At 31.3% G+C, this 12890-nt stretch overlaps 1 protein-coding gene across 1 annotated transcript; it reads right to left on the bottom strand.

Annotated features, from left to right (window-relative positions):
* Positions 1-1257: 1257 nt before the first annotated feature.
* Positions 1258-6552, bottom strand: LOC147387235 (protein DETOXIFICATION 40-like). Its single transcript, XM_086420351.1, has 7 exons — positions 6090-6552; positions 4915-5546; positions 3857-3913; positions 3507-3745; positions 3270-3388; positions 2572-2658; positions 1258-1603 (listed from the first exon to the last, which is right to left on the bottom strand). The coding sequence occupies exons 1-7, from the start codon at positions 6480-6482 to the stop codon at positions 1541-1543; spliced, it is 1590 nt and encodes a 529-aa protein (XP_086276477.1). The 5' UTR covers positions 6483-6552; the 3' UTR covers positions 1258-1540.
* Between the last annotated feature and the right edge of the window lie 6338 nt (positions 6553-12890).

Genomic DNA, 12890 nt, shown 5'->3' with positions numbered 1-12890 from the left:
ATTTCTATGCTGTTATACAATGATTATATTAGAATTTTAAATATATATTTTTCTTTAAAATTGTGATTATTAAAAAAAGTGATTAGTTTAGTTAATTTTATTATTTTTCTTCTCTCTTTAAATTTTCTTATAATTTTATGTATATAAACTTTTGAAACACATTTTTAAGAAAAATATTTGTAAATTTTAAGTTCTTTTACACGCCACTTATCTTTATATAAACCCTTACCATTACTAAATTACCTAGCATTAATGAGGAATGTATTAACCCGAACAACCCAACTTGGGTAGGGTTCGGGTTAAGCATTTCCTGCCCGAGATTGGGTTGAGCAAGGGCACAGGTCGGTGTTTGTCAAGCTTGGGTTGGACACGAGTTGATCTCCGACATGCCTGAGTTGCAGTCTTAGTAAGATTTTATCCAAAATTCGAGTGATTCAAAATCAACTTTAACGGGTTTGATTCCTTCAAGTAAATCCGAATTAGAATATGGGTTAATGTCCCTTGACTTAAGTTGGATTCAGATCAGATATGAATCCATTCATATATCTTTTTATATCCGAATGATGTATTATTTTATTTGTTATATTTATATATTTTTCAAGTTACTTTTCAGCAACTAACAAGTATTGAGCATAGTAGTCTAGGTCCTCTCTTCCAAAAGAGAAAGGTCCTGAGTTTACTTGAAATAATTTGAAAATATCTAACCTGATCCAATTCAATTAATTCGGTCAAATCCGAATATGGGTTTAATGAAAGTAAAAAAATATTTGAATATGATTTGAGTTAGTAGGGTCCGAGTCAAATCTGAATATATGCATATCCGGCGCGAATCCAATCCATTTTAAGGCCTACTAGAAGAGGAGTTCAATTATTCAGGTAATTTAGACAATTTTGTATTTCCTTATGGATTTTATTAGAATTTGATTATTATTGGTAAAATCAATTGTATTCATACGTAATATACACTATTTCACCTCTCCACTTGTTCAATAATTTTCCTGGAAACAATGCTTTCTAATCATGGGCGTGGATCATGGTGAAATACGCTACAAGTTCATAGGTGAGGGATCACCAATCAGATTGCATTCCTAGATTCTACTAGGAGTAGTGGGTCCAACTTTAATGAGATCAGATTACTGGAATGAGTGACAAGTGGCAGAATTTTTAATTTTTAATTTTTTTATTGATGGTTTTTAAAGGGTTAGAAAATAAAAAATAAAAAATAAATAAAAACATAAACAAAGGAACTTCATACACTTGAAAAAAGGGAATTATTTAAGAATAACATAAAATATTTAAAAAGAAAATGAATTATTCCTCCACAACTCACTAAGCAAATTCAAAGCCACCTTATGAATCTTGATATTTTTTATTTTCAATCAAAGGAGAGATATGGGTCCCACCCATTACAGTGCCCACTTATCTGTTGATTCAGACTCAAGAGCTGGACCATTTGTTTTGTGGCAAGAAACTTTATGGTGCTTGATGTTAGACTCTCTCTCTCTCTCACACACACCCACCAAGAAGAAGAGGTTTTTCACTACTGTAGAACAGCTTCTTTCTTGCCCTCCCACTTATTTAACCGTTTCGTTGATTCATCAACCTGTAAAATCCAACTTTCACCATTAACTAAAAATACAAATTATCCCATACAACATGACATACATTTGTCGTCAACTACAAGAGAACTATTTCAAAAGATCAATCTGATCAGATGGTCATAACCCACTCTTTGATCAATCTGGTTCTTGATTGAATTGTCAAAAAGTGAAGGTTCAATTGGTTACTAAAGAAAAATATTATATCTGGGTCCCACACCTACATGGATATTCAATTTTTAGAAATAGACCCTTATCTATTGTATAGTCACCTTTTTGTCAAAATCAAAATAATGGAAAATTTGTCTACGACTCTATTTTTTGGACACTTTGGAAGATAATCTCTAATTTTGAAAAAAAGATTATCTAAAAAGAATAAATTATTATTTGTATGATTTGTTATTATTGGGATAATAGTATTATTTTATGTAAGAATTTTATAATATTTTATAAAAGAGTCGTGTTGGAGTGATCTTATATTGCACATCTTGACGAAAGTGAATTGGAATCATAAATACTTTTTTCATTTGTATCTCGAGAAAAAACATTTGTGATTCCCATCTGCTTTGACATCGAGAGGTCCAATCTTGAGGTCACTTCAGCATTATTTTACAAAATTAGAGAATTGGTCATTTTTTTTTATTGTTGTCATGTCAATTGTATCTATCTTTAACTGTTTTTTTTCTCTTTTTAGATACAATAACTGTTAATCTATAAATTATTTCGCAATAAATAAAATGACTAAAAATATAATAGTTTTACCCCTATTATAAATTTAGTAAACTTAATGGATGGTGAGAAGATGTTAGATCCTGAGCACTTTGGTCCACATCTTGGTGGACCCGCACATTGAAATCAGCTTTGATTGGTGATTCAAACCATTAAGATCAAGTTATTCTCCATCAATTAAGTACCATAGCTAACTTCAACTTGACTAATAAAAATAAAAGATCAGGATTATAACGATAATTACCTCTTTTTTCCAGTCCGTCCGATATGTGACCCATATCAAAATGATTGTTTGCAAGGCGGTTCCCCCAATCATTCCTGACCATATTCCCTACACAAACATACAACATGATTTTAAAATCTCGTCGAGACTAAAATGACTCGTCCGAGTTGTCTCGGTATCGAATCATCTCAAAGACATGGTTTGTTCTAATTTTAAGGTTTTTTTTTTGTTAAATCTCGTCCAAAACGACTCAAATAAATTGGATATCTACTCCAAAACGAGTCAAAATGAATTTTAAAACCATGACATACACGCACCATAGAATTATTTAAGTGAGTTAATTAAGTGATCATCAATTAAAGGGCATAGGACCCCAAAGACGAGAGTCAAGGATCATGATTCATGAAGAAATAGTTGATTTTCTAATTGTAATTTTATTAGTTTTACCAGAAATATGTTTTGAAGCCCCTCCTTATTTTATTTTTGTTATTTTTGTCCTTAATTTTTGTAAGAGGAACAAAGTGAGGACCCCAGAATTCATATAAACCAAATACGTTTAATCTAAATTTGGGCTCCACATTTGATTCCAAGGTAACAAAGACATAAGACAAAAGGTGGGGTCACCTTCTATGAAACATTTTGATGTTAATTTCCTTAGACATCTCAGTGGACGGTGGATAAGACCGAAGCATTGAATCATAAGTTAGTGTAGGTTGTACCTTAGCACCAAGATCGAACTTAAAGCCCAGCAGAGCCCCTAAAGGGACTCCAATCACATAATAACATCCAACGTTCACATACGCTACAAAAGATTGCCATCCACACCCCACAGCCACACCTTCATTATCAAATAAATCAAAATTAATAAATAACTACTTTCATCTTGTCACCTCGAGATTTGTGTGTAATAGATAACAAATCATTTTGATATAGTACATACGGTAGTAAGTTCTTACCAGATAAAACGGGTTGGATCCCATTAAGGATGAGAGTGATGGCTAGAAGAGGACAGAGATCTGAGACTGCATTTGCCACTGTTTCACCTTCTGTGAAAGCGTAGCTGATAACGTGGCGCAATTGGAGCACAACGATCGCAGCAATCACCGATATGATGAATGACAGCAAAGTCACAACCAGCACTGAAAACCCTGCTGACTTCGGATTCCCGGCCCCAAGTTCGTTACTCACTCTGACACTGCAACGTAGAATAAAGCCAATAAATCAGAAGAATCTTTAGTCAAAAATTTAAATGGTCATCCAATCCAACGGTCCGAATAAAAAGTTGCATCTTTAACAAATGACGAACCTTGCAGCTGCGTTGAATCCAACTGAAATCATGAAAACCCAACCAGATATTGTTGTGCTGCACATTTAATTTCAAGTTTAATCAGACGGTATTTAATTCGTGAGTCCCATCATAGATGTTAAAACTTTGAAAAACACTTTCCCTACTAAATTGATAAGATTTAAAATCATATTAAGTCTGTTGAGCCCACATGGATCATCACATTGGCAATCAAACACCAGATACCTTTAAAATTTCATGAAAAAATTCAGATTCACAAAAGAGAAATTCTATTTTTAGCTCCAACCATGGTGTTTAAAATTAAAATTTTTAAAGTTGTCAAAATTTTGTCCTCTACATCCACGTGGTATTAGTTCATTTTTTTTTTATGGTACAATATGAGATTGCAAACTTATTTAGATTTAAAATGGTACTAAATCTGACCAATAATTAATTAGGCTATCTTGACGAAAAACTTTTGTCCGGTTGTAATCATTTGATGTGATTGATTCGTAACCTTATAAAAAAATAAAAAAAAATAGTGGGTCTCATTTTCAAGGGATACTTTATGCACATAGTCACAAAAATTATCTTAATTTAAAAAAAAAAAAATTCATAAAATTCTCCTAATCAGGGGTTGGACGATTAATTTGACGAATTGACAAATTAATTGATGATTCTCTTATTCATTATGAAATATGAAAATAATTTTACCCTCGACTCTAACATTTTAGTTTTTTTTAATTTTAATAAACAGATATTCCCGTAGACAACAGACTAGACCCCTATCTAGGCTTTGACCAATTCATAGATCATGGACTTATTTCGGCTTTGTTAATATGCTTATGTGACCTACAATTTTGGGTCTGGAGCTGTGGGGCCATATTGAACCTTTAGGTGGACCTCACCCAAAAAGATAATCTAAATTAAATTCTTTCAAGCATTTTTTTAAGATACCAAGATCAAATGCTTATTAATCATCAATCATGATGATTTTTTTGTGTTTAGGTCCAACATCAGAACACGTGGCATTTTTTTTATTGGAATCTACATATCAAAAAGTTTTCAAGTTTTCTTACCAAATAGAGAGAGAATCCAACGCCAGTTCAGGATTCTTGAGCAACCCAGCAATCAAAACTAGAATCTGAAAATACCAAGTCTCCAAACAGAGCATAATAGCTGAAGATGTAGATAACTTCAAGAACTCTGGCAACCCAGAAAAGGCTTGTATAGAGAATCCAGACCACGTGTACTTACATCGCTCACTCTTTAGTATATAAACAAACTGAGCCACCACAACAATCCACCAAGACAAGCTCAACACCAAAGAAACACCTATCAACCCAAGACCAATCTTGTACACCACGAACCAACTTAAGAATAAATGCACCACTAACGTAGCCGTTGATATATAAGCACTAGGTGCTACGATGCTCTGAGCTTGCAAGAATTTCTGTATAGGGAAGTTAGCTGCGTATGCAAATATTTGCGGAATTAATCCGTAAACAAACACTGCTGCAGCTCCTGCAATTGCTGTTGATTCTCCAAGTAAAATCAAGAGTGGTTTCGAAAATATGTAGATTACTGTAAGTGGGACCCCAGTTGCCATAAGGAGAACCGTTGATCTTTGAAGATAGACACCTAGCATTTCATATTTTCGGGCCCCATAAGCTTGTCCACATAGAGTTTCAACAGCACTACCCATTCCAAGCTATAAATATCAAAAATGATGTTATATGTTATGTAGTGAATCATATCCATATAGACAAAGTAATAAAAGGATCAGACTATTTGGACCCATCATTTGTGCTCACTGCACCCATCTAAAACACATTTTGGAGTGTATCACTAGATTGTATATTTGTACAGAAGAAAGTGGATGCACTAGGCACAAAGGTGGGTGCAAATAAAGCTGCCCAAAATAAAAACTTCTAAAAAAAAGTCGGTGAAAGATCAATAAAGTCGCTAAAACATTGGATAAATTAAAAATATTTGTTTTAATTACAAAAAAAATGCAAAAATAATATTAACTTAATATATTAAATTATAAATAACAGTTAAAAATGCTAAAAATAAAAATAATCAGAATTGTTTTTCAAAAAATCGTCTACTAAATAACGAATAATCGTCTCTTTTTTTTAAAGTTGTGATTTAATGGACAACTATTGAAATAGTGATTTAAATTGTAGATTTTTGTAACTCTGATTCATATCTATATAGAGAAAGACAGAGTATTAGGTGCTATGTGATGTACCATAAGTCCGTAGGCGAAGACTTGAATACCAGTGTTGCCAAGTGAAGCTGCTGCGAGTTCAAGATTGCCAAGATGACCAGCAAAAATTTGTGTGGACATGGACATGAGATAGTTAATCATGTAGACCATAACGGCTGGCGCGGCTAGATAGAAGAGTAGCTTTAGTTCAACAATGGTGGCTAATCGAATTCTTTCGAAGCTTGTTATCTGTGTGTTTGTTAGTATGAATTCAAGTCGATTGAGCTCATTATGTTGAGGAGAAGGAGGAGATTCTATATGGTGGTGGTGCTGATGTTGAGCATCAACGTATGGCTGAGATGATGGTGGTAATTGATTGGATTTTAGGAGAGGTTGATGGAGGACTACTTGATCTTCAGGTTCTGGAATCTTCATTGGGGTGGTGTTTGTGAGAAAGGGTTGGTGGTGATGAGGAAGATAAAGGTTAAAGAGTGACAAGTTTCTGCAAGTACATATAAAGAGAATTGGTTGTTGGGGAGAGTGGGCCCTTCCCTTGGTTTGGTAGATTTATAGATCATCAAATTAGTTTGTAGAAATGAGTTAAAAAGATTTTTAAGTGTAAATCTTATACAAACAAGGTGTTTGTATGCATTATTGTTGTTGAATCCTATGGTCCACAAAAACTAGATCATTTTAAATGTTAATGTGATCGATCCAATGGAGAATAAATAAAAATGAAAACAGATCGATCAAATCTAGGGGAAGGTTGAAGATCAAATGGGTAGATGTAATGGCTTGATTGGCATTTTGTATTGATGATAGAGAAAATTTTGTTGTATGAGAGTTCAGGCTGACATCATCCCTTAGCTCACATTTGGGTATGTTTGTATTGTAGTGTTATTTTAACAGAGCTGTTGTTAGCACTCCAACTTTTACTTATTACATCCCAACTAAAAGTAAAGAAAATAAGTGAATAATAAGACTACAACGTGGGCTAAGTGGAGAGTAAACCCAAGCTCAACCCAAGTAGTAGAACCCTCAACTTAAGCTCAACTCAACTCAACCATGGTACCTAGCTTGATTTTCTAAAATTAGATTGAGTTCGAGTTAGGTAAGTTTAGGCCATTTTGTCGGGTTGGCTCGTTGTATAACACTAATTTCTTTTTGATTAGCAAATCAATTTTATATTAAAAATATACAACATTAAAAATAAAATTACTAGTAAATAAAGTTGCTTAATCAAACCATACTAAACCAAAGTTCACATTAATATTAACTAATTGTCCACAAATCCTAATAATAAGATGAAATAAAAGAATTAAATAAGAAATCTATAATTAATATAAAATATTTCTATATCAATATATAGCATTAGATTCGGGTTGAGTCGGGTTGCTCATACCCTCAACCTAAGCTCAATTCTAAATTAAAATCAGGTTGAGATACTATAACCGAGGCTCAATTCATTTTTTACATAACTTGATCAGACTCTCCCATCAATTGGGTTGAGCTCAGGTCAACTAAATTGAAGCTCAATTAATAGTTGAGAATAAGTAAAAGTTGGGGCGCTAATAGAAATTCTCTTGGTTTTCCTATTTTGTTCCTAGATTTTATTTTTGGGTTTTAGGATTTTATCATAGCCTAATCATACTTGTGAACAACTATTGAAATTGTTTGCAAAAGAAAGTGTTATAACTTTTTGTAATATGGAAATTATAATTTGAGCCATACCTTCGTAATGTTTGAAGAGTGTGTTTTAAACTTTAATTTTTAAGAAATTGGTGTGTGGTAAGTAAAGTTGGGGTGCCAATAGCAGCTCTCTATTTTAATGTTTTGAGGTTAAGTTGGAGTTTTGATTCAAGGACAGAATGTGTTTTTCTGCTGTGACAGTGAAATAGTCATGCTTGACAAGGACTTTTCTAATCTCCAACATTGTTGATCACTAGGAATCTTAATTCTTATTCCATCTCAACCATTGGTTTGCCAAGTCTGACAAGGGTTGTTGGAGATCATTAAAATTGTATAGCTGTGATTGCATGTACGGTCGGGGATATAATAGGCAAGTTAAATTTATTTATCGGTGGTCGGTGGCATGTGCAACTCACATGTGTTACACATGAATTTTTTTTTTTTTTTTTAAAGTTCAAATAGTTAATATAAATTCATATAATAATTATCATTTAATATATTGTAGGGTTTCTTTTGTAATTTAAAACATTAGTTTTTTTTTTTTTTTTTGTAGATAACAAAGTAAATTTAGGGGTCATGGTATTATAATTTTATATTTGATTTTTTTTATGGAATTACCTTAATTATAATAAGATTATATTCAATTGTAGGGGCATTTGTGAGATTTTAAATTTTAGTGTCGATTCATTTTTACTTTGCCTTCTCACTTTAATTTTGACAGTAAAAAAATTCTCTCATTAGAAATTTATTTGTAATTTTATTTATTTTGACAAAACTAACATTAATAATAGTGAGATTAATTTTAATTATTCATCATGATTTTGATCTAAATCAATCTCAAATAAATAAATTAAAGAAAGAATTTTAATTAGACATTAGATTCCTAATACCAGAACAAAGTGAATATGGCTTGTTAATATCAAATTGGATCTTTCATGATTGATGCAAATATGGGATTCGAAATCTAACTATTCTTGAATCAAAAATTAATTTTGATTGTCAAAAGTTTTTAAAAAATTATTTATATTAATTACAAAGATAATTAAACTTTATTGTATTTTATTATTTATAAAAAGAGTTTTAAAAGATAAAAGATAATATTTTATTTTATATTATCATTGATAATATAAGGTGAATTCAATACCGGAAATGCCCTTGGCATGGGAACAGAACATACCCTTTTTATTAGGTGGGTGTGGGTTGGATAAAAAGTGAACAATACCCTAAGTTGGTATTTTCCTAAAATAATGAAGATAATGAGTTGCAAATGGGTGGTCAAGATAAAATAATAATAAAATAAGAGAATGTTTTTTTTTTTTTTTTTAATGTTAAAAACTTTGACTGAAGTTACGTGTTATATGAACTCTTTTCATAAAAGTACAACTAAATATAATTTTATAGTAACAATGATAGAGTAATTGACCATCATATCGACATTTTTACTTTTATAATGAGAGAAGACATCAAAATTTGGATTTCAAAAATACCCCCACCTTAACATTTAAATTTAATGTAATCAGGGTTATTTTGATAAATAAAAAATTATAATTTTACGTCCTTAAAATCACGTTGATTAAGTTCCAAAATTACAAAAATATCAATTTTTCTATGTAATCTTCAAAAATTCTTTAATCAATATTTTGTACAAATAAGTCCTTTTAATACATGTGCTTTTGCACGTGTTACCTTTTTGTATATATAGTAATAAGATATTTTTATAATTCTAATAAATTAATGTGATTATTGGATCATGAGATTGTAATTTTATTTTTTTGACCAAAATTATCTTCATCGCATTTGTTATTTTTGTAAAATATAACATTCAATAAAATTAATGATCGTACTAGTTATTCTTGGCAATCTAAAGTTATTTGAAAAGAAACAATCCAATCAACGATTGTATTGGCTTCCCTCCAAATGCGAATGAAGGACACATCTTGAAAGCTAGTAAGGGTTCTTCTAATTGCCAACACCAAATGATGAACTTGCAAAGGGATGCTCCACTTCTCATTGAGAATGTCAATAGCCACAGAAGAGTCAGATTGCATCGGAATCCTTCAACAATTGGAAGTTGTAAAAAAAACCCTCTAGAATATCTTAGAGCTCATGATGGATGGTCGATTTAGGGGTGTCACACCCTACAACAGCCACCTTAATTATACGAGAGTGATCTCGAATAATAACACCATACCCTCCTCTAGTTGAGGAAAAGGTATCATCTGTATTTAGCACCCACACACTCAGATTTGACTTAGATCAAGAGTAATAAACACTTTTCTTGTGGGAGAAATAAGCCTGAAGGTCTCAAGCACTAAAGAAAGACATGTTGTAGGCCGAATCTTCTATCCCATCCAAGTCTATCTCAAATTTAATCCAAACTTGGCTGGTCGAATTTTCATACATTGAGTATTATTTTATATAAATAGGAAAAATTACTCGATGAACCCTATCGATAGGATGTCTTGCTAAATACACTTGACTTTTAAGCAATAACTTGGCAATCTCATTAAAAAAAAATTTCTTTTTCTATTCCCTATTCCTTATCTATATAATAAAACACTACTGAGTTAGTACAGTTATGAGACACAAACATTTGTGTGAAACTCATTTTAGTCATTTTAATATTTTTTCTCTTAACACCCCCCCCCCGCCCCCTTCCCTCCCTCCTCAACTTAATTTTCACCCCTCTAATTTTATTATATTGTCTTCTTTACCCTTTTAATATATTTTATAATTTTCCATCTTTTATCCTTTTAATTTTAAAATTCTTTAATAATATTCTTATTTCATCTTTTTTTTTTTTTTCATTTTTATGTTCTTAACCCTCGTATCAAACTATAATTTTATGAGATTCACTTTGTTTTTTTTATATTTTTTCCTCTATAATTTTACTATATTTCTTTTTTTTTAACTCATTTAACCTTAAAAATTTTCAATTTTTACAATCATCATCCCCAACATGAAACTCAAATTGATGAGATTAACAATATTAATCATTAACTCGATTGAAATAGGATGGAAGGGCATTTGTTTACTAACCCAACTATACTGGGAAGTTAGGAGTTATTTATAAAGAAAATCCCTATCCAAGGGTTCATTGGGTAATTTTACCATAAAAATATCACATTTAAGTACTACGAAGGATCAAATCATTCATTTATACAATATTATCAAATCCAATGACAATAACAAACCAAGCCTATAAATTGACTCATAAAAAATAAATAAATAAAATACTAGATAAAAACATTCAAATCAAACTTTTGCAAGAAGAAAAAAACAAATTGGCCTCACCCCACGCATAAAGACTGTTGTGCTTGTATAAATTGACTAAAAAAATTGAAATAAAGAATTAGACAAAAACATTAACATCAAACTCTCGTTAGATGAAAACAACAAATTTGCCTTGCCTGATGATATTTGAATTTTATAATGGGAACAAGAGTCATATTCCTTAGTACTATTTTAAATGTCGTTTTGCTCAATTGGATATCAACATCAGCAATCGAGCACCACAAGCGTCTAACACTTTGTTTGGATTGAGAAAAGTGGAGAAAAGAGAAACCCATTAAAAGAAGAGAAGAGAAGAGAAATTTAGTTTCTCTCCACCATATTTGAATTGATCAAAAAGAAATTGGGATAATTTTAAAATTTTAAAATATCTTAAAAGAAATTAAAAGGGTGGAGTTAGAACTATAAAATATTTTAAAAGGATTTCTCTTAAAATCTCTTCATTTTTGAAAAGAAAGAAAATCCAATCGAAACACAGCGTAAGTGTCTCCAAAAAATTGAGATCCAAAGAAAAAAATAAAAAATAATTAAAATACAGTTTCTTTTGAACTTGATCCAATGTTTTGAAAATGGACTACGTCTACTACTTAACTTTCACGTAACTCTCAACTTAAAATTCAAATTCAATGTTGAAATTTTTTTTTTTTTCGAAGTTGATAGAATTTTGTCCTCTACATCCCTGAACCATTGGATCACGCTTTAGAATGCCACAAGAAAAGCCCAAGGATCCTTTAGTGACGGTGAAATCCTTGCTAACTTAGTAAGGATAGTCGGACTCAACAAGGAAAGTTGTTGCGAAGTCGTAGTGTGCAATTTATTGAGGCAGGCCCTTAATTATTGCAAGATATAACAAAGACGTCAGAAAATCCAGCAACACTTGTCTCCTGTGTTTGACCAATTCACTTGTGTGAAAACAATTCAATCAAGATAAAGACGCAATCTTTACCACATGTAGAGACAGTTCTTGGATCGACTATAAATTTGGGAGAATCCTAGCCATCGATTGAGACACTCGAGATAATCCTAAAGCCTAAACATTAATGCTAAGTATTGTGTAAGTTGCCCTCTTCCCATAATTGGCCTTAAAATAGGATAGTTATTCAAAATCCGAGTGTATCGAATCTAAATTTTACAGATTTGATCCCATCAAGTATATCTGAATTAAAATATGGGTTAACGTCCCTTGAACCGAGTTGGATACAGATTCATTTTATATTTATCAAAATTCAAATGATATATTATTTTGCAAATTATATTTTTATATTTTTTAAATTATTTTTCATCAACCAATAATAATTAGGTGTAATAGTCAAAACCTCCCTTTAAAATTGAGACGTCTTAAGTTTAAGTCATCTTTTAATCACATTTTTGTAATTTTTTTTTAAATGACTTTAAATGATTTGGCATTATCCGACCGACTATCCCAAATTAATTAATTCAATCAGATCAGATCCGGACATATATTTAATAAAAGTAAAATGGTTCAAATATGATTTAACTGTTAGGATCTGAGTTGGGTTTAGATTCGGATTCGGATATGGATATGGGCATATTTGTATCCGAGTCGTTTTAAGCCCTATCCTAAAGCCATCAATACGTTTAAGTTCAATCTAATTCGACTTAGACCACAAAACATTCTCATAATAATTGCAATTGATTTCAATCTAGCACAATAATTAATTGTTTTTCACATTTTCAATCCTTTCGAAATAAGTGATAACCCATAGATTTTATACTATGGCATACGAATCTCAATAAGGATTAATTTTGAGTTTGTACCTATTGGTATTGTCATAAATGGAGTAACAACTGATTCAAGAGCATGGACGTTGGTACAATATTATTTGCAGACTTTGTATTATT

The sequence above is a fragment of the Akebia trifoliata genome, chromosome 13 (genome assembly GCF_017979445.1).
Source record: "Akebia trifoliata isolate Shusen 1 chromosome 13, ASM1797944v1, whole genome shotgun sequence".
NCBI classification, from domain to species: Eukaryota; Viridiplantae; Streptophyta; class Magnoliopsida; order Ranunculales; family Lardizabalaceae; genus Akebia; species Akebia trifoliata.
The sequence above is the reverse complement of the archived record's forward strand: the minus strand, read 5'-3'. Positions and strand labels throughout refer to the sequence as shown.